The sequence below is a fragment of the Mytilus galloprovincialis genome, chromosome 14, assembly GCF_965363235.1.
Source record: "Mytilus galloprovincialis chromosome 14, xbMytGall1.hap1.1, whole genome shotgun sequence".
Taxonomy (NCBI): Eukaryota; Metazoa; Mollusca; class Bivalvia; order Mytilida; family Mytilidae; genus Mytilus; species Mytilus galloprovincialis.
This window is the reverse complement of record NC_134851.1, coordinates 39,788,831-39,816,229: the sequence shown is the minus strand read 5'-3', so window position 1 is coordinate 39,816,229 and position 27,399 is coordinate 39,788,831. Positions and strand designations below refer to the sequence as shown.

The 27,399-nt window shown below is 35.4% G+C and overlaps 1 protein-coding gene and 1 long non-coding RNA gene across 2 annotated transcripts; both read right to left on the bottom strand.

Annotated features, from left to right (window-relative positions):
- Nucleotides 1-1,242: 1,242 nt before the first annotated feature.
- On the bottom strand, nucleotides 1,243-12,340 carry LOC143059273 (glyoxal reductase-like). The gene is made up of 7 exons (XM_076232754.1): nucleotides 12,165-12,340; nucleotides 11,432-11,560; nucleotides 10,023-10,130; nucleotides 6,641-6,859; nucleotides 5,152-5,299; nucleotides 4,377-4,460; nucleotides 1,243-1,323 (listed from the first exon to the last, which is right to left on the bottom strand). Exons 1-6 carry the CDS (start codon nucleotides 12,317-12,319, stop codon nucleotides 4,395-4,397), a joined length of 825 nt encoding a protein of 274 aa, XP_076088869.1. The 5' UTR covers nucleotides 12,320-12,340; the 3' UTR covers nucleotides 1,243-1,323; nucleotides 4,377-4,394.
- Nucleotides 12,341-17,992: 5,652 nt separating this feature from the next.
- On the bottom strand, nucleotides 17,993-25,864 carry LOC143059693 (uncharacterized). Its single transcript, XR_012973560.1, has 3 exons — nucleotides 25,677-25,864; nucleotides 18,281-25,458; nucleotides 17,993-18,062 (listed from the first exon to the last, which is right to left on the bottom strand). It is a non-coding gene; the product is annotated as an uncharacterized LOC143059693 (long non-coding RNA).
- Nucleotides 25,865-27,399: the final 1,535 nt, after the last annotated feature.

The following is a 27,399-nucleotide window of genomic DNA, read 5'->3' as shown; positions in this document are numbered from 1 at the left end:
CGTAGTAACTGGCCACAAGTGATGACAGGAAATTAGTGATGGTAGGAAAAATGAGTGACTCTTCTATGTTTTTTCATTAATGCCCTCTGGGGAAACTGTCCTCAGCTTTCTTATCCAAAAACTTTCCCGAGCAAGTCTGTCGGCCTTTGACCAATCCTCGTTGTGATCTATGATAGTGATGGTAAGTTTTTTAAGATCAGCTTGGGCGTGCCCATGTGATCTTAAATGACGACTTACGGGGAGGTCGGGCTTGCATGTGTAGTCGCTACGATGACCATTCATGCGTTTGTTGAATGGCTGTTCTGTCTCGCCAACATACTGCATGCCACATCGACACTGAAGAATGTATATATATACAACTCGTCTAAACATCAACCCAACAATGTTAGATCTGTAAATTTGCTTTATATAACACATATAACTGTTATAGCTTTTATTTGAATATACAGCGTCTCGTAAGTCTTTATAGTCTGGGTATTGATCCTTTTTTATGATGTTGTTATACATTTTAAATCTTATGTTATCACATAGCTAAGTGGATGATAAAGCAGATTGGTACCACGAGAAAAAATTGTCAACCGCGGCTTTAAGGGGTACCAACCTGCTCTATCACCCTCTCAACGATGCATTATTTGATTTATTATACTGAATGTCTTATCATTATTGTATTTTATTTAAAAGTATTTTTATGACGTCATGTACATAACATCGTTACGGGTATTAGCAAAATCAACAGAAGTGAAGCAAGATGTTTTTGTATTTTTATTTTGACAATCAAATAATACAAACTAAGCCAAAACGTACAACTCAAGGAGTGTCTTCAATAACTTGAAGCAAATTCAATTCATTTTCCTTTAAATTATCGATTTTTGATTGGTCAACTCGAGAGGGTGACATTAAAAAAATTGCCACCCGCTCAGCCATTTGTAATAAAGATATATGTAACACTCAGAAACGTGTCCATTACCCCAAACGTGTCCCCATGACACTTTAGGAACATTTTGGACATATATGTGAAATTAATAACTCAACTGCATTTCTAAGAATTACTGCTTAAACATTGCAAAAATATGATTTTACAGTATATATATTGGAACATACAAAATAGTTCCTTAGCTTCTCAAAGCAATATAAAAAGAAATTAGATCACAAGAATATACAATCTTTTTATACAGTTTGTTGATCTTTGTCCACATACATCAATTGAGAGATTAATCTTTGGTGGTATTGAGAAGAGTCTTTTGGGGTGGTAACCCGTCTACTGCACTCCAGTTCTTCAATGTTCCATGTATATGTTATACAAATGTATTGTTGAAAACAATTCTGAAAAAAATATAATTATCAAAAATGACTAGAGAGTATATAAAACATGAACGATTGGTGTAAAAATCTTAACAATTATATAGCCTTCTTATTTTTTACCCTGCCAAATTTTGCTCACATGAATCTCATTTTCAAATTTTGTCTTTGTAGCAAAAAGAGCTATAAAGAGAATGACATGAAATAAGTTATTCTTTAAGACCTATTGGTGACCTTCTGCTGTTGTCTGTTCTATGATCAGGCTGTTGTCTCTTTGACACCTTCCCCATTTCCATTCTCAATTTTATTTAAAAATAGGACTGGATAACACAAGGTAAAACTAAATTTGTAAAATCATCCCATAAATTTGATATACATGATATAAACTCTGCTGTTATAAATACTTTTTTTTTGCTTTTCTATATGTTCAACAAGAATCATTGTTGAACTATTTATAGAAAAATGTAAAGATGTATTTTTTGGATTTAAAGAAATTCTGCATACAAAGAATGCTGTCAACATTTATAGCATGATTTTTGTCCTTTTTACAGAACCCTGATACAAAATTTATGCAATAATATCAACTCAGTGGTATTTTAAAACTCTTGTTGTTATTTAAATGTTCACTTGCCAAAAAGTTGTCTTTTAGTTCATGGTATTTATTTACCTATAGTAAGGGTTTTTTTCTGCAAAAAGACTACAGCAAGCTTGTCCTGATGTCATCTTAATAATTTAAAGAGACAACCAGATGCTCCGTAGGGCGCAGCTTTATACGACCGCAGAGGTTGAATCCTGAACGGTTGGGGCAAGTATTGACACAACATTCAAGCTGGATTCAGCTCTAAATTTGGATTGTGATTAAATAGTTGACACAGCTCAGGTTTCGGACACAAAATGAATGTGGTCTAATGAACTTAAAATATTTGTTTTGCCTTTGAGCAATTCACTATGCTGTTGAATATTAATCCTCTCAAAAAAATGTTTGAAGAAATTTTTTTTTTATTTATGAAATCTGAAAAATTTAATTCCCCCCCTTTTTTTTACATCCCCTTTCCCTTTTTCCAAAACTGATCTCAATTCAAATTTTTAATGGAGTTTGCAACAATAACTACTCATTTAAATACATCATAAAATATTAAAATGTAACAAAAGGTGCTTGTTATCACTGAATGGTAAAGATTGTTTAATTTATCAGTTGGTAGTAAAAGTGAATATACATTGTATATTGTATAAAACAATGATTTAAGTTGATTCAACTACTATTCTGGACAAAGAAAGATAACTCCAATCAATTGAAAATTTCTTGCTATTGCACAATATTGTGCAATTAGAAATTTTTTGCTATTGCGCAATACTGTGCAATTGAAAATATTTGCTATTGCACAATACTGTGCAATTGAAGATTTCTTGCTATTGTGCAATACTGTGCAATTCAAATTTTTTGCTATTGCGCAATACTGTACAATTGAAGATTTCTTGCTATTGCTGAATACTGTGCAATTGAAAATTTCTTGCTATTGCACAATACTTAACATAATAATTTTGGATCCTGATTTGAACCAACTTGAAAACTGGCCCCATAATCAAAAATCTAAGTACATGTTTAGATTCAGTATATCAAAAAAGCCCAAGAATTCAACTTAGTTTAATTTTGGACCCTTTGGACTTTAATGTAGACCAATTTGAAAACGGGACCAAAAATTAGATTCGGCATCAAACAACCCCAATTATTCAATTTTTGATGAAATCAAACAAAGTTCAATTTTGGACCCTTTGGGCCCCATATTCCTAAACTGTTGGGACCAAAACCCCCAAAATTAAACCCAACCTTCCTTTAGTGGTCATAAACCTTGTGTTTAAATTTCATAAGATTTCTATTTACTTATACTAAAGTTATGGTGCGAAAACCAAGAATAATGCTTACTTGGGCCCCTTTTTGGCCCCTAATTCCTAAACTGTTCAGACCTCAACTCCCAAAATCAATCCAAACCTTCCTTTTGTGGTCATAAACCTTGTGTTTAAATTTCATTGATTTCTATTTACTTATACTAAAGTTATAGTGCGAAAACCAAGAAAATGCTTATTTTGGGCCTTTTTGGCCCCTAATTCCTAAAATGTTGGGACCAAAACTCCCAAAATCAATCCCAACCTTCCTTTTGTGGTCATAAACCTTGTGTTAAAATTTCATAGATTTCTATTCACTTTTACTAAAGTTACAGTGCGAAAACTAAAAGTATTTGGACGACGACGATGAGGCAGACGACGACACCAACGTGATACCAATATACGACTAAAAAAATTTCAATTTTTGCGGTCATATAAAAACCAGAAAATTAGAATCATATTCAAAACAGTGTGGTCCTGGCCATTGATTGACGACCTAAATTATCCCATTGACTGGGACAGATTAGGTGAACGTTTATCGGTAACAATCACTGCTCACTATGTACGTGTTAAAGACACTGAATCTGTGGGTTCACCAAAGGTTCTCAACACCTAAATAAAAAAATTCGAAAAACGAATCCGGAATAATACGATGTGTTGATTTATATCAATAATATAATTCAAAACATAAAGGTTATTCCTGAATAATTTTTCGAATTATTTTATTATTAAAGGCGTTAAGAACCTTTGGTGACCCCACAGTTTAAATTCTATAATAAGCAAGAAGTGAGCAATGGTCGTTACAGACAAACGTTCACCTAATCTGTCCCAGTCAATGGGATAATTTAGGTCGTCAATCAATGGCCAGGACCACACTGTTTTGAATATGATTCTATCTAAATGAAATATATCATCCTGATTTAGAGTAATATTTTGCAATTTGATTGGCTGATATTATCCTTTAAAAAAGTTTCAATGAAATTTTTTTATTAACATGATTAAGTCAATTCAAATTATCTCCAGGAAAAATTCCTTACACAGTGTGCAATTGTCTTGTACCAAATTAATTGGGTCAATAAAATTCATATCAGGTTTGACTTCGCCTTACCAAATCTGAATGTATTGACCTGATAGACTCCTGTATAAGGACAATAGAACACAGTGCAACTAATATTAGCTTAAAATAAACCTACCAAGTTTCAGAATAAAATTCATCCATGCCATTCTGAGTTGATTGCATCCCAAGCACACCTTATCTCTTCAACATTATTTTGATCCTACAACATAAAACAAGGATATAGTGACTTTTATTGCCAAAATTTATATACTTGATGGATAATTGTTTCATTGGTTGATTGATTGATGATTGATTTACACCACATCAGCACAAAAAGGCTACATTTAGGACAATGTTAAATAATCTATCCTACCACACACCCCTTTAGATTATTTTCATATTCCACAACAACATCATTTGATCCATTATTGCTCAATCAAAAATTACTAACTCTTATAAAGATTTATCCTAATACTTTGTAATTAAAAAAAAATACTTTTCATTAGACATCTGATAATTATACTGTTGCACAGTGATGGGTTGGTAATTATGCTATGTCCATATTCTATGGGCTTTATATATTCCTTCAGTCCATCAATCAATGATCAAAAACTGCCAAAGCTACTATTTTTTGTCTTTTCTAATTAAAAGTGGGTTATCACAAATGGAACGAAATTTTATCAATTCCTTAATTCAAATTCCTCCTTTTTTTAATTTGTCTTGAACATTGGGAATCTTTTCTTAATACTTTTTTAAAAAGAAAATGGACAACTTATAAAAATAATAATTTCAGAAGCATTATAGGAATTTGAAACTCATTACAAGAATTAACAAAAATGTCAAATTCTTGAAACTAAAGATGATTTTGGCATTAACATGCACACTTATTTTTACATAAACATAATCCTTACAAGATAGTCCATGTCATCTTCACTCAACGTCCAATCAAAAACTTGCATATTTTCTTTGATTCTGTTTGGTTTGGAAGACTTTGGTATTGTAATATATCCATGCTGAACACTCCAACGTATTAAAATCTGTGCAGTTGTCTTATTGTACCTATAAAGAAATTATGAATTACTGAGGATTCATTTATTTTCGTGGGTATCAATGTTCATGGATTGCTGAAAATTTTCGTGGATATTTGATTTCATTCTTTTGTCAATCTCTCTACATACAAATCCTATTGAAGATATGTTATTCGTTGAACATTTGAATTTGTGGTTCACCTGTACTCACGAAACCCACAAAAATTGGTATTCGACGTATAATATTGAATCTACAGTAGTAAAAGATTGACAAAATTTTCATGATTATTATATTTCTGTTAATAATTTAATCATTATTTAAGCAAAATGAAACAAGTGAAACTGCAAGCTACTGGCCAAATATTTTGGTAAACAGGAAGTTTTGAAAGCCATTTGTGTAACAAGTACCAATGTCCTTAACATTATTTTCTGAGAAGGTTTAGTTGAAGGAAACTTCACACACAGATAACCAATAGAAAATTTGAAATCAATATGAACTATTGATAATATTTGCCTTGGAATTTTTTTTAAATTTAAATCTATTTAAAAGAAGTTGATAGAAATGATTTCAAATTTACTTACTTAGTGTTAAAAAAAAGGAGCTATTCAAATTCAAATTCTTTATAAACTTTGAGAATTACGGATCATTAGTATAATCAAATACATTTATATGTACAGTGTATACATATGGCATATTACAAACAATATCAACAATATACCTAATTAACAATAGGTGACGTCAGAAGTTTCATCAATGCAAAATATCTTTTATAACAATATGGAAGATTGTATGGAAGATTGTATGGAATCTGTTTTCAAATTGTATATTGACAGCTAAAATAAATCCAATACAAAACAAGAATGTGTCCACAGTACACGGATGCCCCACTCGCACTATCATTTTCTATGTTTAGTGGACCGTGAAATTGGAATAAATTCTCTAATTTGGCATTAAAATTAGAATGATCTTATCAAGGGAACATGTATACTAAGTTTCAAGTTGATTGGACTTCTGCTTTATCAAAAACTACCTTGACCAAAAACTTTAACCTGAAATTTGCAATATCATTTTCTATATTCAGTGAACCGTAAAATTGGGGTCAAAACTCTAATTTGGCATTTAAATTAGAAAGATCATATCATAGGGCACATGTATACTAAGTTTCAAGTTGATTGGACTTCAACTTCATCAAAAACTACCTTGACCAAAAACTTTAACCTGAAGTGGGACAGACGGACGAACGAACGGACGAACAGACGGACGGACGAACGGACGAACGGACGCACAGACCAGAAAACATAATGCCCCTCTACTATCGTAGGTGGGGCTATCGTAGATGGGGCATAAAAATTAGGATGATGGATAGCTTACCTTTTAGCAAGATCACAGATATGTTGGTTCTTCAACATTTTGCTTTTCACTAAAGGGGAATAACCCATGACAATTATGTTATACTTTTTACAATAATCAATTATCTCCCTTGGCTGAAGCCATGGATGCAGTTCAATCTGATTCACAGATGGAGTTGGTAATCCTGCATTTCTTAGACCTTCTAAGTGGTGAATGTTGAAATTGGAAACCCCAACAGATCTGCAAAATAGAAACACAATAATCATTTTAAAATTCACTGGTGATGGAAGAGTTTTTGTTGACATGGGTAAATAACACAGTTAAAAATTGCTCCCCTAAATTTAATCTCACATGCAATTTACATGAACATTTGTATGTGAGAATCACCTCAAATGAGCTTATACATGAAACTCCCATAAAATATTCACTTGAATTTCTCTTGAATTGAGATTCACATTGATCTCACATGACTTTTACATGAACATTTCCCCAAAAAAAAAGGTATTTTACATGATTTTGATAAATTTGAAAATTTAAAAGTAACTTATTTGAATAACTTTATTCGAAAAATTCATGTGAGTTTCATGTATAAGCTCATTTGAGGTGAAATTTTTATGTGAATTTCATGTGAGATTCTGTGAGTGAAATTAGCCAGTGTATAGTGGTTGGTATTGTCTTTAGATGAAAATGCTATGATGTCTGCTTGATGTCCTTTTTTTTTGTATGGTTAGGTTAATATTCTATTGATAAATATCCCATATTCAATCAAAGTGCTTTTAAGCACTGAAAGGTAAAGATTGCTTCAATCTATCAGTGGGATGTATAATCAAATATTGCATTGGTTGTACAGGTAGTAGATTTAACAGCAATTCTAGACAAAGGAAGATAACTCCAAATTTTTCAAGATGTTAACAATGACATAATTCTATTTTTTAGAACATATTAGATTCCTGCACTATGCAAAAGTTATGTAATTATTTTGACAAGTGAAATCTTATTTTATGTCTTGAATATCTGAGCATATATATTACATCAATAAGTTTCTGCAAATGTACATGCTCATGAATAGGATCAATGTATAGAATGTTATGATCAATACATTATATTTTGTGTATCAATAAAGGTAGTGACTAACATTTGAACATTAAGATATCAGGTCAGTACCATAAGGTTTTGATTGCATTTCATGCAATCTTTACCTAAAAACAATTTTATTCACTTGCAGGTTGCTCATGATAAAATCGACAGTAATGGATGTCAGCTGTTCAGACTTCTATAGAGTGAGCAAAGTCAGGATAAATTTACAATTACAAGTTCATGTACAATATTTCTGGTAGAAATTATTAGAATAACAAAAAAAATTTAATTTGTTGCAGAGGTGATGAAACCTATATATATCTGAGATTGAATGATCAACTAATTAACAATCATCTACTTGGCATTGCACAAGGTCATGTTTTTCTCTGGCTGTTTATGACGTCTTTACACTAAATCCATTGGATGTTGGATGCGTACGGATTGATAGTTTAGTCTTAGATGCATGATTTTTTTATTAGTTGTTAATGGCTTTTGAACTTGCTGTCAGATAACTGTGATTACTCTCAGATCTGTTCATTGTGTCTTTTTGTGTCGGGATGTATAAGTACCGGGCAATGTCCACTGGTATTTTTGTCCATCTGATGAGTTAAGCCTTTTTCAACTGATTTTTATAGTTCGTTCTTATGTTGTACTGTTATACCACTGTCCCAGGTTAGGGGGATGGTTGGGATCCCACTAACATGTTTTACCCCGCCACATTATTTATGTATGTGCCTGTCCCAAGTCAGGAGCCTGTAATTCAGTGGTTGTCGTTTGTTTATGTGTTACATATTTGTTTTTCGTTCATTTTTTTTACATAAATAAGGCCGTTAGTTTTCTCGTTTGAATTGTTTTACAATGTCTTATCGGGGCCTTTTATAGCTGACTATGCGGTATGGGCTTGGCTCATTGTTGAAGGCCGTACGGTGACCTATAGTTGTTAATGTCTGTGTCATTTTGGTCTTTTGTGGATAGTTGTCTCATTGGCAATCATACCACATCTTCTTTTTTATATCAAAGGTGTTAATAGGGGCATTAACCATTTGTTAACACGTCTTTTAAAGAAAACAGTTCCATAAAAAAATGCTCCAAATGTACTTAGAGTTGTGGAATTAGATCTTATGAAATGAAAAAGCAGGCCAAATATGAAATTATTATCATTTCTCATTGGCAATCATACCACATCTTCTTTTTTATATCAAAGGTGTTAATAGGGGCATTAACTAACCATTTGTTAACACGTCTCTTAAAGAAAACAGTTGCATAAAAAAATGCTCCAAATGTAAATGAAAAAGCAGGCCAAATATGAAATTTTTTTATCATTTTCTTTTTCATAAAAAAAATTTAAGAAGATAAAATTAACACTTCAGCATTGTTTATCATCATCAAAAGTTTGACTTTCATCAATCTAATCTTACATGAGAAAAAAAATAGTTAAAAGTCAAACACTTTAGGTTTTTAAAGAATAAATGTGTAAAATCATGTCAGAAGTTGTATAAAATTGAGAATGGAAATGAGGAATGTGCCAAAAAGACAACAACCCCACAAAAGAGCAGACAACAGCCAAGGCCAACAATGGGTCTTAATTGCAGCTGGCCCCTTAAAATATTGTGTACCAGATCAGTGAAAATGGACGTCACTTTAAACACCAAAATATACAAATGAAATAAAAATTAAAAAACATACAAGACTAACAACGGCCAGAGTTTATATTTTATAATGGGTTTGTTGATATTCAATTTATTCCCTAGGTTATGTTGTCTGTATCTATGTAGTAAAACCTACATGGGGATCTTTCAATGTCTTGATTTAGACGACAGGTATCATGTTTTGTTGGATACTTATACTTGTGGATAACGCCATCCATGAAAACAGTGAAAATTGGTACTCTATAAATAAAAGTAATCCGACACTAGTTTACTATAAAGATGTATTCACATGATAAAAGATGATATATTAACAAGATTCAAAATATATCCAAAGCATGATTTTTTACATTTCAAATTTTCCAAGTGACAAATATTCTAACGATGGTTAGTCTCTACCTAAAATCATAATAGATATAAGAAGATGTGGTATGAGTGCCAATTTCAATCAAGAGTAAAACCATATTACTGTGGATTTAATTGTTTTGTGAGTATCAAGTTCGAGCATAAAGACCTATTGTATTTTTTGTGAAAACTACTAATTTCATGGTGTTGCTCAAGATTGCATACAAGCTTATAAGATTTTGCATTTCTTTTAAATATTTGATCTCTGGTACATCTATATTCACAGAATCCAAAGAAAATTGGTACCCGAGTAAGTATTTCAAACAACAGATCACCTGACCAAACCTTGTTTCTTCAGTTCTAACATTGCTTTATAAGTCTCTACATTCCTCCCCTCTCTTGGGCCATGAATCAGAAACAGGTCTATAAAATCTGTATCTAATCTGAAAGTACAAATCTCATAAATATTAAAAATCACAAAGTAAGCTCTCTACATTTTCCCCCTCCATTGGGCCAAGAATCAGAAACAGGTCTATATAATCTGTATCTAATCTGAAAAAACAAATCCACAAAATATTGAATATCACAAATTAAACTCTAAAAATACATGCCAAAATTAAGATGATGAAAAGACATTTTGCGTCGGTAAACATTTAGTAAATATGGCAAAATATAATTCTGACTGACAATAGGTGATGTCTTTTTATTAGTGAAGTCTCTAGTAAAAATATAATGGGTTATGTCCCTTTGAGTGGGTATATAAAACCCATTAATTTTCTATTTTAAATTTAACTGTAATAATTGATTGCCTTTGCATGGGTACCACATGTGGGGTAGGATCTACTTACCCTTCTGGAGCACCTAAGATCACCCCAGTTTTTGGTGGGGTTCATGTTACTCAGTCTTTAGTTTTCCATGTTTTGTTTTGTCTGCTAGTCTTTTTCTTTTTAAGCCATGGCATTGTCAGTTTATTTTCTATTTATGAGTTTGAATGTCCCATGGTGGTAGCTTTAGCCCCTCTTTTGCATTGATGATTTACACTTAATACTGAACTAAATAATGCAGCATGTATATCTTCTCAAATACTTTTATAAATAATTTAATCAAGAGTTACACCACATTACTGTGGATTCATTTATTTTGTGGGTATCAATTTTTGTGTAGATATATTAACCTTGATTTCACGGTTTTGCTCAAGATTGAATACAAGCTTATTAGAAATTTGCATTTTTTTTAAACCTTGAACCTGCGGTTCATCTATATCCACAGTTTCCAAGAAAATTGGTACCTGATTTATAATAAAAATTTACAGTATACAGAAAGTTGTATTGTTTTTCCTATTTTATATATAAAACTTCTGATAGATTAGCAGAACTCTACTAAATGCCAAGATTGCTTAGATTAACAAAACAATGTTATAAATTATTGTATTGTGTATTTCATAATAATACAAATAAGGAAAAGTAATATAAATATTGGTAATGAGACAACATTCATTAACGACATACCAAACATCTTGACTATAAAATTAATTTGGCTGACTTAATTTTCATAAAATTTTTGATAAAAATATAAAAAAAATCAAAAAACTTGAGCCACACACTTCATTGGAAAAAAATATTGGATATGATAGCAGTACTAAATTTGATCATTGAGAAGCTTAATATTGACTTGATCAAAACATACAGCTGATTATTACAAAGTTGTCTCTTTGTAGTGTTATGTACCACCTTCAAGTCTTTACCGAACTAAACTTCTCTGTAAACCTTGAATACAGGCATCATGTCCATTCTGCCATTGCTTTGTTACTATAAATAGATCTTTCCTATCTTTCCCACTCATAGCTATGCCTTTACCAACATCTTCCTCGTTCCTGTAATAAAAAAAAGTATTTTCCCCTATTTCAAACTCAATGAATGCATATTTGAAAATACTAACACTCTTATAATATATACAAGTAGGCATCCTCAACATGAATGCATTGCAAGGTATATATTTTCAAGCAGTAATTGGCTCATTCTACCAAAACTTGTTATGGTCTCTAGGTATTGTTTTGAAAAGGTACGCAAAATCATTTAATCACAAAATGTATTTCCTTATGAAAAAGCTTTGTCCCTTATAACATGTATAATATGTCATGCTAATATGAATCAAAAGAATCAAAAGCCAAACACAGGGTATATCTCAAGATTTATTTTTTTACTTTAAAAAACAAGAATGTGTCCATAGTACATGGATATCCCACTTGCACTATAACTTTCTATGTTCACTGGACCTTGAAATTGAGGTAAGAACTCTAATTTGGCATAAGTTTCAAGTTGATTGGACTTCATAAAAAAATACTGTGACCAAAAACTTTAACCTGATGCTGTAAAGACAGAGGAACAGATGAATTAAACAGATGCATAGACCGAAAAAACATAATGCTCCTAAGGCATAACAAGTGGGGCATACACATATTCTTTTGTATGTTTTACCCATATCTCTGAGCAGTATCAATCATTCTGTATCCCTGTTCAATGGCATATGAAACTGCTTGTGAACACTCATTTGTCCATGCTGTTCCCAGACCAAACAGAGGCATTTCAATCTCATCATTTAAATTGATTACAGAGTCAATATTGGTTGCCATGGTTACCACTGCTTCCAAACTGAATGTCTAAAATGAAAGTCAGAAAATTAAAGTGGAGATAATTATTCTGACCGGTAACAATTTTCTTTCTTCTTTTCACTGTGCATTGTTCTACCATGACTACCTTTTGTTTACTTTATTCTTGTTTTTGTGATACCATGGATACTTACATGCAATACTATAATATGCTACATTGTAAAATTAAAATTGAGAATGGAAATGGGGAATGTGCCAAAGAGACAACAACCTGACCATAGTAAAAACACAACAGCAGAAGGTCACCAACAGGTCTTCAATGTAGCGAGAAATTCCCGCACCTGGAGGCATCCTTCAACTGGCCCCTAAACAAATATATACTAGTTCAGTGATAATGAACGCCATACTAATTTCCAAATTGTACACAAGAAACTTAAATTAAAACAAGAGGCTCACAAGAGCCTGAATCGCTCACCTGGTAAACAATGCCTTATTGAACATATTGAACCATGCCAGGCAAACATGTACAGCTAACAATTCTTCAATATTACAAATATATATGACTTACTGTTTATAAATAAAGAAAATGACATTTTTACCCCATGTCAGATTTGCTCTAAATGCTTTCGTTTTTGAGATATAAGCCAAAAACTGCATTTGACCCCTATGTTCTATTTAAAGTAAGGACGGCCATGTTTTTTGACGGATCAAAAATCGAAGAACACACTTTGTGCAGGATAATCTAAGGAACTATCATGCTAAGTTTCATCCAAATCCATTCAGCAGTTTCAGAGGAGAAGATTTTTTAAAGTTAGCAAATATGATGAACAAATTGTGAAAAATTGTCATTAAAGGACATTTACCCCTTAAGGGGTCAATTGACAATTTTGGTCATATTAACCTATTTGTAGATCTTACTTTGTTGATCATTTTTGCTGTTTACAGTTTATCTTCATCTATAATAATATTCAAGATAATGACCAAAAACTGCAAAATTTCCTTAAAATTACCAATTAAGTGGCAGCAACCCAACAATGGTTTGTTTGATTCATCTGAAAATTTCAGGGCTGATAGATCTTGACCTAATGAACATTTTTACCCCATGTCAGATTTGCTCTAAATGCTTCCGTTTTTGAGATATAAGCCAAAAACTGCATTTGACCCCTATGTTCTATTTTAAGTAACGGCGGCCATGTTTTTTGACGGATCAAAAATCGAAGCACACAATATGTGCAGGATAATCTAAGGAACAATCATTTTAAGTTTCATTCAAATCCATTCAGTAGTTTCAGAGGAGAAGATGTTTGAAAAATTGTTAACGACGACAGACGACGACGACGACGGACGCCAAGTGATGAGAAAAGCTCACATGGCCTTTTAGGCCAGGTCAGCTAATAATACAAGACTAACAAAGGCCAGAGGCACATTCTGCCTTTTTAAGTTGTCACCAATTTTAAGTATAATGGATATTATTTGATCATTTTGAAACTAGTTTGGTTTAAAATAAAATTGAGTCAGTATCATAATTACATAATAGGAATATTGTGTTAAAGCAATGACAATAATAATGGAAAAAAGTATCGCCTCAGCTGAAGACATACTGAAAATCTCTGCATACTGAAAATGCTGAAACCAGGATATTTTGTATATATCCATCCTGGAAAAATGATTAATGCCTCAAAATGTGCAATGAACAAAAATGATAATCATCATAAAATTCCTAAGTATTTATAATGTTGTCTTTAGCATGTTTAGATTTTGTTATTTAATGAATTTAAAATTGCTTGTATGTCATGTATGTTGGAGTCCAAACAGTGTGCTTGTCATTTTAAATCTATTTAAACTTTCATAGACCATGATCATGATTATGACCAATTAATTACTATCTTGTTGGTTTTGTACAACGTACATGACTATTATAGGTTTTAACATGTGCATAATGCTTTGTTTAGCTGTTTTGCATGATTTTTCAATTTTGTAAATAGCTCACATGATCTTATGTTGTCATGTTGTACTATGCAAAACTAAAATCATAAGACAAAAACCTTGAATACACTGGCTTTACTTTGTTGCTGGGTTATAAGTAATGTATTCCTCACATTTTCGTGCATTCACGTTTAGAAGTTAACCATGTTAAAACATCAAATAAGAAAAAGTTTAACACATTCTTCAGAATACTTACTGTTGTGTGTTGTTTCTCTGTACTATTCAGCTGTTATACATCCATTAACCTTTATTAAGTGCCTTTCCCATTTCTGCATGAACAAAATTTATGAAGTAAAATGAATCAACCAAATTCTTTGTAATTAAACATGTTTCTAGCAAAATGTTAAATAATCATGGTGATAATATTCTTGTGATATATATAACCTAAATTACTGTCCCCCGTCAATTATTAATTGGAATGAGTGTCGTAATATCATCCACGACTCACTCCATACTTAGTATGAAATGGATAAAACGGGAAAAAGCTGACAAAAAATCTTTGGACTCTTTTTTTAATTCAGTAATGAAGATAGTTGATATACGTATTCAACATTTTAAAGAACATTTTACTATTAACAATAACCACAATAAACCTATTTCTCGTATCAAACATAAACTAAAAGAACTAGCCAAGGAATTTGTTTTTGTCCTGGCCCATAAAGCTGCTAATAATATTATTATTGTATGACGTAAATTTTACATTGAGGTTCTGAAAAAGGAAATCACCAATTCACCAACATTCCTGTTGAACTGACTCCATTTTCAGAAAACGAAATCTGTAACAAACATAAACTTTTAGCCACCGCTTTACAAGCAGAGCCAAATACAATGAAAGTCCCAACTATGTATTGGCTTCCGAAGCTACACAAAACCCCTTACAAATATAGATGTATTTCGTCTTCAAGCCATTGTTCAACTACTAAATTGTCTATTCTTCTTACCAGCACACTTGGTAAGATATTTTGGCTCTCAATAATGACGACTTCAGTATGTATATTGTTGAACTTACTTTAAATAAAGCTAATACTAACAATGACCACTGCCCTTTTCTCGATCTTGATATCTATATCACTAATGGAAAGCTGAATACTAAAATTTATGATAAAAGGGATGATTTTTCATTTCCTATCGTTAATTATCCGTTTTTAGATGGTGACGTTCCCTTGTCACCATCTTACGGTGTTAATATATCTCAACTTGTACGATTCGCTCGTGTATGTAACAATGTTTTAGATTTTAACGAGAGAAATTTATGTATTACTGAAAAATTATTACACCAGGGTTTTCGATATCACAAACTAGTCAAAACATTTACTAAATTTTATCATCGGTATAAAGACATCATTCGTAAATATAGCTCAACATGCAGACTTCTTATACGTTCAGGTATTTCACATCCAATTTTTTATGGAAATATTCTTTATAAAGCACAAAGGTGTCAGTATTCACCTCAGAAACTTACAAAACCTTTAAATAGACTTATTAAGAAGGGATATAATTACGATACTGTTATCAAGTCGTTAAAGATTGCATATTTTGGCGTTAATATTGAGTCACTGATAAGGTCTTTGCATCGGAACTAAACACATTTATTCTAAAAACAGTTGTTGGCATGACACGGGTTATGTTCTTCTCATATATGTTATGATGGTATGATACTAAACCCCTAACGGGAAGGATTGTGCCTGATGTTCATATGATGAAATCATAATCTTTCAGTCAGTTTAATTGAAGTCTGGAGCTGGCATGTCAGTTAACTGCTAGTAGTCTGTTGTTATTTATGTATTATTGTCATTTTGTTTATTTTCTTTGGTTACATCTTCTGACATCAGACTCGGACTTCTCTTGAACTGAATTTTAATGTGCGTATTGTTATGCGTTTACTTTTCTACATTGGTTAGAGGTATAGGGGGAGGGTTGAGATCTCACAAACATGTTTAATCCCGCCGCATTTTTGCGCCTGTCCCAAGTCAGGAGACTCTGGCCTTTGTTAGTCTTGTATTATTTTAATTTTAGTTTCTTGTGTACAATTTGGAAATTAGTATGGCGTTCATTATCACTGGACTAGTATATATTTGTTTAGGGGCCAGCTGAAGGACGCCTCCGGGTGCAGGAATTTCTCGCTACATTGAAGACCTGTTGCACCTGACCCTCTGCTGTTGTTTTTTATTTGGTCGGGTTGTTGTCTCTTTGACACATTCCCCATTTCCATTCTCAATTTTATATATATACAGTCTTAGGTTCCTCACTGAATAAGGGTCATAATGGGGGAACCTTCATGACGAATAACAGTCATGACAGTAAAATTCTTGACAAATGACATTACAGTAATTTTTTGGTGCATGATGATAAAATGTACACTTTCTTTTAGATGATAAAAAAAAGTCCACTAATTATGACGAATCACGTTAAACAGTCAAGGATATAACTCTAAAGGGTTAATGTTATTAGAGAAAAATAACATATGCTTGTTCATGTTGTTATTGGGGACAAAAAAAATCAAAGACCTGTGGCAGCAAAGGGCATTACACCCTCCTGTATTTACAACTGATATTCCTCTTCTTCCATTTAAAGTAGCACAATACCATATTATTTTTATATTTGTGAGTTTTGTGAGTTGAACTTAGAATAGAATTTAACATTGTTGACATTGCTGACAGACATTATTGAACTACCTAACATGCCTAATGATGTTAGAGCTGGATTGGAAATTTACCGCCAGCTTTGACCAGGTCTATCAGTTAAGCTAAAATATATACTTGGATGAAGGTTAAGAAACCAGATACCACATCTAGGAAACCTGAGCCAGCCCTTAAGAGCAAAAACAAGCCACTATCTACCAGGAAATGCAATGCTATCTGTTAGGCCCAGTGGATGGCCACAGAAACAGCCGCTGTACCCGCTGCAGAACAATAACAAATCACAGAGGAGAGTGTGCCGTGGACCACAACACTCAGACCAAAGCTTAGTAGAGACACGATAGTTGGTCAACTACTTACACCAACTAAGTACAAAGGGGAACTAGTTGGAGCTGTCATAAACAGGGATATTATGTCATCAGTCCTTACAACCCCATCAAGGCACCTCAAGGCACATCATCGCCTCTTATACTATACCTCCACAGCAGACATAGGCAAGCGCAGTAGGACTGTTGGATCAACATAGACACAGTGATTTTGCTAGCGCTCGTCACTTTCGTATTTTACGAAAGGGTTTTCTCATTGACGAAAGTATTTCAAATCAATTTCGTCACTTTAATTTTGAATGTGTAAAAAAAAATTCGCAATAAAAACTATAAATCTACCTGTCTTCATGTTTTAGACAAGTTTATGACCTCCAGGTAATTAACATTTTCAACAGGTGTTACAAGTTGTGATTACAACTAATCCGCTTATCACCATCAGATGGATCACTTATCCGTAATTTATTGATTAACCCCATAATTGAATAACCATCATAATTATTTCCCCAGGAAAATCAGTCAGTCGGCATTTAAACAACCAGGAATATAATTTTGTCATTTAATCAAAAATGTAACAACCCGGACAGTTCGCATTTGAATTTCAATATTTCCCAAACGATCACAATCTGAAGTTAGTTTGTCATAGATTCGTCATTCGAAGGCATTTTTATGCTGAGCCTGACTCAGCTAGTATAACCAAGGGACTGTATCGCAATCTCGGCAAATTATAAAGAATGACAACTTGTGGGTGAAGATTGTAGATTATAATTCCACCAGAAATGATACAGGAGTTTTACAGAGCGTGTATTGTTTGGTAAACTGAAAGAAATAAAAATACAATATTTTACAATATGCACGAAAGAAATATATGAATGTTCAAAGCAACATGAATATCAAGTCAAAAACGAAAGTAGAATTTGCAGTTCAATTCATAGAAATAACAATTACAGTTCGTATTTGTTGAATATACGTTGAATTCAAGTTAACGGAATTAACGGTATATATATTTAACAGTTTATAATTGATTTGAAACGTACTTGACGGTGATTTGTCACAATATCCACAGATGCAGTTTTGTCGTGGCATCCATTTGTAATAGACAGGCGAGGAAGAGATAGTAAGCAGTAGTGAAAATACGGACAAGTCTAGATTATTTCCGGAAAATACGGATGTCTAAAAATTCAATCCAAGAGACTATACAGTTAATATAATTGCGAATGTGATCCAGAATACTCCCCGTCTGAAATCTACCTGATATCACTATTCCATAAGATATAACACATATGAATGTCACTATATAAATCCAAAATATACCATAAGATATAACACATATGAATGTCACTATATAAATCCAAAATATACCATAAGATATAACACATATGAATGTCACTATATAAATCCAAAAGATATACATATAGTTACGCAGGGTTGTTCTCTATGAGAAGAATCATGTCCACGATAGGGCGTGTGTAGATTGCGGCTTTTCCATTAACGATTACTCGCACTTCTGCTTTTCGGACATGTTCGTCTGAACTTTTAAATGAGTTCACTATAATTCCAACGGGCCATTGGGTACGGCAAATGTTTTTGTCCTTTAGAAGAATGACGTCTCCTTCGATGAGATCACGGCGATCTTCGGTCCATTTTCGTCGTTGTTGTAGTAACGGCAGGTATTCCTTCCTCCAACGGGACCAGAAAACACTGGCAAGAGCCTGTACTCGTCTCCATTCGGCAAGACATAGATCTCGTTTATCGAATTCTCCAAGATGATCGGAGGTGAATATGTAGTCGGTTTTCTGTGTCAATAACATAGCCGGAGTTAATATCAACGGATTCTCTGGATCTGTTGATACCGGTACCAGAGGTCTAGAGTTCACTATTGCTGAAACTTCTGCCATTAGTGTGTTGAGCACGTCATGTGTTAGGCTTCTTCCGGCTGCGTTAAGAAGCATAGAATCAAGAATTCTCCTGGTGATACCAATCATTCTTTCCCAGGCTCCACCCATGTGGGACGAATGCGGCGGATTGAAGATCCAAGTTGTACCAGAATTGTACAGAAAGTTCTTGAAGGGTCCATCTTCAACGTTGATTGAGTCAATCTTTAAATCGTCGATTGCGCCGATAAAGTTCGTTCCACGGTCAGATCGGAAAATCTTAACTTGGCCTCTTATAGCGGCGAATCTCCTGACAGCGTTTATGAAGGCTGAAGAACTCATTTCCTCGATTAATTCGATGTGAATAGCTCTTGTCACTAAGCATGTGAATAAAATTGCCCAACGTTTTGAGTTGGCGTATCCACCACGTGTTTTACGTGAAACAATTGTCCAGGGTCCAAAGGTGTCTATTCCAACGTTAGTAAACGGAGGTGAAGGTTCAAGACGGTCCTCTGGCAAATCAGACATGATTTGATACTCGGTTTTTCCTCTGAGTTTGCGGCATGTCACACATTTGTGAATAATAGATGAGATCAAGCGTTTTGCTCCTACGATCCAATATCCTGCGGATCGAATCGCTCCATCTGTGAAATGGCGACCTTGATGTTTTATCTTGTTGTGGTAGTGTCGAACTAATAATGTCGCTATATGATGGCGTCCAGGGACGATCAATGGTTTCTTTTCACGGAGGTCTAAGTCAGATTTGGCAATACGGCCTCCTACTCGTAATAGTCCTCGTTCGTCCAAAAACGGATTGAGGTTAGCTATCGGGCTCCGCTTATTAATTTGTGTCTGACGTTTTATACAATCTATTTCATCTCCATAAATTTCATGTTGTGCAGATATTAAGATGAAATTTTCGGCGTTCGAAAAACTATCCAGAGTAGTTACTGATGATGCCTGTTTTGACCCGTGTAAACGGGAAAAACGTTCCAAGAAGGCTATCGCTCGGACAAGTCCTGTCCAGTTGGAGAATCGATTAAATCTATCAGTTCCGATACCTTTATGCCCAGGTGTGGAAAATGTTTTTGCAACGTTAACAGTAGCACGGATTTCTCCATCTTCTTCTGGATCTATAAGTTGGTATATGTCCTCAGAATTCTTCTGTTCTGAGGAAAGAAGTTGTTTTGGTCCCAATAACCATTCACTGCTGTGAATTTCATGGGCTGGTACGGACCTTGTTCCCGAGTCTGCGGGATTACGGTTAGTTGGTACATAATTCCATTGACTTGGAGAGCTAAATTTCCTTATTTTCTCTACTCGATTGGCGACATAGATAAAGAACCTTCTTGTCTCGTTACTGATGTAGCCTAGGACTACTTTACTGTCTGTGTAGAATTTTACGGTGTCTATATGTAAATCTAAATTATCCATGATGGTCTGTGTTATCTCGACTGCTAATACTGCAGCAGATAGTTCAAGGCGTGGAATAGTATGACCACTTGTTGGTGCAACTTTAGCTTTCCCAAGAATGAAACCTGTGTTTAGTTCGCCACTACTGTCGGTGGTGCGTAGATATGCAACAGCTGCTATGGCTTTTTCTGATGCATCAGAGAATACATGTAACTCCTTTGTGGCGGTTTTGCTGAGATACGGCACGTAAGTACGTGGAATGCGCAATGTTTCGATAGCAATTAGAGTGTCTCTCCAAGATTTCCACTCATCTGCTGTCTCATCAGAGAGAGGTTGGTCCCAATCGACGGTTTCTGATACTATTTTCCGTAATAGGAGTTTCCCTTGTATAATCACCGGAGCCAAAAATCCTAGAGGATCGTAGAGACTGTTTATCGTTGATAAAATTCCTCTCCGAGTGATCGGTTTGTTTTCTGATGATAATTGAAATAAGAAGTTATCAGTGTTTACGTCCCAGCTGAGACCAAGACTACGTTGTAGGGGTTTGCTGTCGCATTCTAAGTCTAGATCTTTAAGATTTGAAGCCAAATCACTGACATGAAATGCAGACATAACTTCCGCACAATTAGAGGCAAACTTGTGAAGGCGTAAGTTTCCATATTTTGCTAGTGCTTGCTGTGTGTCCTTCATGAGCTTAACAGCTTCCTCTTTAGTAGGACATGACGTTAGACCGTCGTCGACATAGAAGTCTCTTGTAACAAAGCTAGTCACGTGACTGCCAAACTCTTGTTCTGATGCTTGCGCTGCTTTTCTGAGTCCAAGCGTAGCAACGGCAGGTGACGGACTATTTCCGAAAACATGAACTCTCATGCGGTATTCGACAAGGTTCTTCTGTAGGTCATTGTCTTTATGCCATAAAAATCTCAGATTATTTCGGTGGTCTTTTCTGACAACAAAGCAGTGAAACATATGTTGAACGTCTGCAGTAACTGCGACCATTTCTTTCCTGAAACGCAGCAATACTCCCAAGAGATCATTGGTCAAGTCTGGACCTGTAAGCAGGACGCTGTTAAGTGAAACTCCGTTACATTTGGCGGAAGAATCAAACACACCTCTTATCTGATCGGGTTTCTTCGGATGATAAACACCAAACAATGGCAAATACCAGCACTCCTCATGTTCGTGCAATGGTGGAGCGAGCTCTGCATGATTATTATCTAAGATTTTACTCATAAATGTAAGAAAATGTTCCCGCTTCACTGGGTTTCTATTCAGACTGGCGTCTAACATGTTAGCACGGTGAAGAGCCTGTGGTCTGTTGCTTGGCAATGGCTGTCTTGGCACTCGGAACGGTAACGGTGCTACCCAACTTCCTTCCGAGTCTCTCACAAATTCGTTGTCCATCTGCTTCATGAACATTTTGTCCTCATATGACTGTCCAGGCTTATCATCGTCCTTTGTTTTTTCAAAGAGTGGCGATTGTAAATCTTTCGTTACAGGGTCTGTGTAATTTTCCCGGATGTCAAACTTGCTTGTGCATGGTTGAAAGGTTGAAGGTTGTCCTGTAGGTAAAATGTTGGTTATTTTAACATTTAATTCAAAGGGTACGTGCTGCTTGTTAATGCAGGTTTCTCCTATCACTACCCAACCAAGTTTCAATTGTTGTGCATATGGAGTTCTTGGTGGTCCTATGCGCTGGTCAAGGACGTGGTGTGCCTCTATAAGGTCTCTGCCAATTAGGAGAAGAATTTGGCAATTTTCGTCTAATGGTGGAATGCTTCCTCTGAGTTCTTTTAGATGAGGGTGATGCATTGTGACTTCCGGAGTAGGAATTTCGTCCCTATTATTTGGAATATGATCACATTCAATCAGTACAGGAAGGTCAAACTTGTCATTACAGTTGATTGATTCCATGATGAAACCTCTTCCTCTTTTCCCGGAGGTGACTACTTTGCCGGAGCATGTTGATAAAGTATAGTTCTCCGGTTTATCTTTGACGTCGAAAAGATTAAAGAATTCGGGCGATGCTAGTGACCGGTTGCTTTGGTCATCAATGATGGCGTACATGCGAATAACTTTGTCCTGGTTATCTTTGTGATAAACATTCACAGGCAGTATTTTAGCACAAGATTTCCCGCTATATGTATCTTTGCAGATCTCAGTACAGGTAGAGTTAACTGAGGTTGCCTTAGTTTCAGCCGATTCTAAAGGCTCCCCGCCGTAGGCTTGCTTAGGCGAGCTAGACTGAGAACTTGCAGGTTGCTGTGGTCTAGTGATGTGAAGTGCGGTAGTGTGTTGTTTACTTCCACATTCTTTACAACTTATGCGTGCGTTGCATTCCCGGCTTCTGTGTTTGGTAGAATCACAACACTTGTAACAGACATTGTTTTCTTTCAAAAGACCTTTGCGTTCCTCTATTGATTTGGCTCGGAACGCTCGACATTCATTTAAGGAATGCTTTGTATTGTGCAGAATACAAAGACCTTGTTTGCTGGCGTCTCCGGATTGTTGCTCAACCGCTGTTTTATGAGTACCAACTTTAGTCTTGGGGTAAGACGTGAACCTTGGCGCAGCACCTTTTGTATTTGGTGTGACTTTTGACCCAAAGATTAATCCAGGATCGTTTTTAATTCTACTGATTTCACTGATGAATGCAGATAACTCTGTAAAAGGAGGAAAGGCAACGCCGTGATTAGATTTGTATCTAGACGCCCTTGTAATCCACTTTTCCTGAAGTCCATATGGTAGTTTTTCAATGACAGGGTTTATTCCGGTCGGTGAATCAAAATAAGCTAGCAGACATCCCAGCTTGGGATTTTCCTTGTGGTATTCTATTTCTGATAGAATGTCAGACAGTTCATAAAGACGTGCGTTGTCCTTATTCGTCAAGGTTGGGAATTTGTCAAGTTTACTCCTGAGAGAGGCTTCCAACATTTCTGGAGCACCATACCGCTCGTCAAGCCTCTTCCATAATCTTTGTATACCTATTGTAGGATTATTGGCGTTCGACGCTCTTATACTTATGGCATGTTTAGCAGACTCAGGACCGAGCCACTTGATCAATAAATCAATCTGTTCCGAGTCAGATACTTGTAACTCGTCTGTCACGTTTTTAAAGCTTGCTTTCCATGTATGGAAGGATTCTGCCCGATCGTTAAAGCTTGTTAATCGGGAGAAAAGCAGGTCCTTGCGCAAGAGAAATCTAGTAATCTCCGATGTTGGGTTGATTTGTTGCTGGTGTGCAACAGGGATCTCTTCTATTACGCCTTGTTTTTGGTGTGAAACAGGGATCTCTTCTATAACGTCTTGTTTTGTGCGTAAGACAGGGATCGCTTCTTTAACACCCTGTTTTTGGTGTTCAGCAGGGATCTCATCTGAAAAGCCTAGTTTTTGTATGCCGGTTACTAATCCCAGATCTGGGATAGAGGTAACTTCCGGTGACTTAGTATCGGAAGGCAAGACAGCAGATGTCTGTGACAGTAAGTTCAGTGCCACGGATGGCACGAACGCTGGTGCTTCGTGACTCAGCTCGATCTTAACAGGAATTTGTTTTTTCTTTTGAGGTCCTGTTACTTCCTTTACAACAGTTGATACAGGAAGTTTATTGACGAAATCTTGCACACGCTGGAGCGGGTCTTCCTTTTCATCAGGAAGATCGCTAAATGCTTGGCTGCCGTCGTATTCTAGGACACGAGCCTCGGCTTCTGCGGCTGCAGCTTCTCTTTGTGCTTCTAGAATGTTCATAGCAGCTTTAATTTCGGCCTTTTCCCGTGTTGCACGTGCAGCCTCCTGTTCCATTAAAGTTTTCCTGCGTATGGCCTCGCGTTTCATTTCAGCTCTCTGGTGTGCAGCCTCAGCATTTCTACGTATAGCCTCTTGCTCCGCCTCGGCTTTTCTGCTTGTGGCTTCTTGATCTGCTCTGATGGCTTCTTGTTCTGCTCTGATGGCTTCTTGTTCTGCCTCGGCCTTTATTTCATTTTGCTTGAAAAGAGTCTGTTCTTCTATCATTGCCTCCTGCTTTAGGAGCAAGGCCTGTTTTTCAGCAAAGGCTATCTGAGTTCTGGCAGCCTCTGCTTTAGCACGCTTCTTCCGTGCAAGACTTGAAATGTCAGAGACGTGGGAGCTCCCACTGTGTGAGGATTTCTTGCCTCTAGATGTCTTTGTTTTTGTAGATTTAGCCTTTGTAAGAGCGAGGCGATGCTCGTGTAGTTTTTCCATAACTAGCTCCACTTTGGACAGACGTAAATCCAAAGAGAGTTTACATGCATCAATTTCTTTTTGACTCTCCAATGTTCGGGTCCTTTTCAGAAAGTCTAGGTATTCATCTGTGAGCCTACGATAATTATTACAGGCTTTAACAAGTTTGTCCTGGACTGTTAGGAGTTGCTGGAGATCGTTAGGAGGCGTTGTTACTTCCAATAACTGGGATTCAATGTCTGCCCAGAAAGCCTCTAGTTCCTGACAGAACTTGTCACGTTTTTCAGTGAAAGCTCCTTGTCCTTTTTCCGTGAGGTCACGTACTCGCCTAGCCTCGGGAGTTTCATCTGACTGTGATGTATTAGACGGATTTTCTAATAGTTCAAGGACATCTCCTTCCTGGGGCTGAATCTCTTCTTGTTGTTCAACATGACTGGGATCCATATTGACTCAACTTTGTTAGGTTGCTGTCGAGTTCACACAAGAGTTTACACTGTCAGTGTAAAGGTATGTACGTATGTACGTTGCTACGTTGTCGTTCCTTGTCTGGATATGTAAAGACAGGTTGTCGTCAATTTACTATGCTGAGCCTGACTCAGCTAGTATAACCAAGGGACTGTATCGCAATCTCGGCAAATTATAAAGAATGACAACTTGTGGGTGAAGATTGTAGATTATAATTCCACCAGAAATGATACAGGAGTTTTACAGAGCGTGTATTGTTTGGTAAACTGAAAGAAATAAAAATACAATATTTTACAATATGCACGAAAGAAATATATGAATGTTCAAAGCAACATGAATATCAAGTCAAAAACGAAAGTAGAATTTGCAGTTCAATTCATAGAAATAACAATTACAGTTCGTATTTGTTGAATATACGTTGAATTCAAGTTAACGGAATTAACGGTATATATATTTAACAGTTTATAATTGATTTGAAACGTACTTGACGGTGATTTGTCACAATATCCACAGATGCAGTTTTGTCGTGGCATCCATTTGTAATAGACAGGCGAGGAAGAGATAGTAAGCAGTAGTGAAAATACGGACAAGTCTAGATTATTTCCGGAAAATACGGATGTCTAAAAATTCAATCCAAGAGACTATACAGTTAATATAATTGCGAATGTGATCCAGAATAATTTTCGTCATATTTGATTCAAATTTTCATCAAAAACTTTCGACAATTTCCATTTAAAATAAAGAACTTTAATGTGTTTATTCCAAAAGTTCACGAGAAATGTTAGTCTCGATCATCCAGCCGCTTTATTTTTCAAAGTAGAGCGTCTGGATGACAAGTGATATAAAAATGGTAATTTATGACCTTCGGAATAGTATCGGCTTTTTTAGCCTGTTGTCAAAGATAATGTCCAAGACGAATAACCAAGAAGTTGGTTATTGACTTCGGAAGAAATGACATTACGATAATATTATTGAAAAGCCCGAGTGAACCGATTGTTGTTTAAAGCTATTTATATATTTTTGTGACGACATACAATTCATGGAAAACACCATACAGCATGGCTTACATGGGCATGGACGCGAAGGAAAAACCAGCACATCCAACCTTGGTAAGATCATAAAGATGTCATAACAACACACACTGTAACATAAATTGCATATGCAACCTGATACACCGAGTAGTTATATTCTTTCATGCATGTCCGTGCAACGATAACGAGTTTATAATTATACAATTAAGTTGACTGGGACAACTCGAACAGTCGTACGTATACGTTATAAATACATTTTGGGTTGATGTGTAGTATCGTTAACTTTATAAATACAGGGGCGGATGCAGGAATTTTCGAAAGGGGGGTGCTAACCCAGGGCAAAGGGGGGTGCAAAACATATGTCCCGATACAAATGCATTGATCGGCAAAAATAAAGGGGGTGCGCACCCCCGGAACCCCCCCCCCCCCTGGATCCGCCACTGAAATACTTGATGTAAAACTTCTATTACGCCGACATAGCACCTTCATCCAAGATAAGTTTGTTGTATATATCTAAATAAGGGAGCCTGCATCTTGATATGTGTAAAAAAAAAAAAGGGGGGGGGGGGGGGGGGGGGAGGTGGAGAGATACACAATGTTGTACACATTCAAAGAAGATGCCATTTTTTACATAGTACACTAAAAGGTCAAAATGATTTATACATTCGATTTTCTGCAAAACAAAAGACAGTGGAACAATATTTTCAGCATCAATGAAAAGAGGTGTCAATGACTGCGACAGCAACCAGTGAACGGAATGACATAAATTACCAAATGTAGACATCATCATGATTAAGAGATTATCATCTAGACTAAAACAAAAAGTGAAGATAAAATTGCCAAAAGCTCAACATTTCACAAATTAAGAGATGTGGTATGAATACCAATGAGAACTATCCACCCAAGTTCAAATGAATTGGATGTGAGCAGCCTTCAACAACGAGAAACATCCATGCATGGTTTGGATAGAGAATACAAACAGGGAATGTGTCAAAGAGACACTGGGTAACCCGACCAAACAACAGTAAACAGCCCAATGCCACCAATGGGTCGGGTCTTCAACAAAGCAAGATAATCTTGCACCCTGTCAGAAGTGGGATTTAACTTGCAACAGGACAATAATTTATAAAATATATTTCTATGATGGGTTTTTTAAACAATTTGTTTTTCATATAT

Coding starts and splice junctions, on each gene's coding strand:
- LOC143059273 (XM_076232754.1), bottom strand. CDS start 12,319: ATGGCAACCAATATTGACTCTGTAATCAATTTAAATGATGAGATTGAA. Junction 10,131..11,431: donor TTACAGAGAAGTTTAGTTCG/GTAAAGACTTGA, acceptor TTGTACTTTCAG/ATTAGATACAGATTTTATAG. Junction 5,300..6,640: donor ATCTGTGATCTTGCTAAAAG/GTAAGCTATCCA, acceptor ATTTCTTTATAG/GTACAATAAGACAACTGCAC.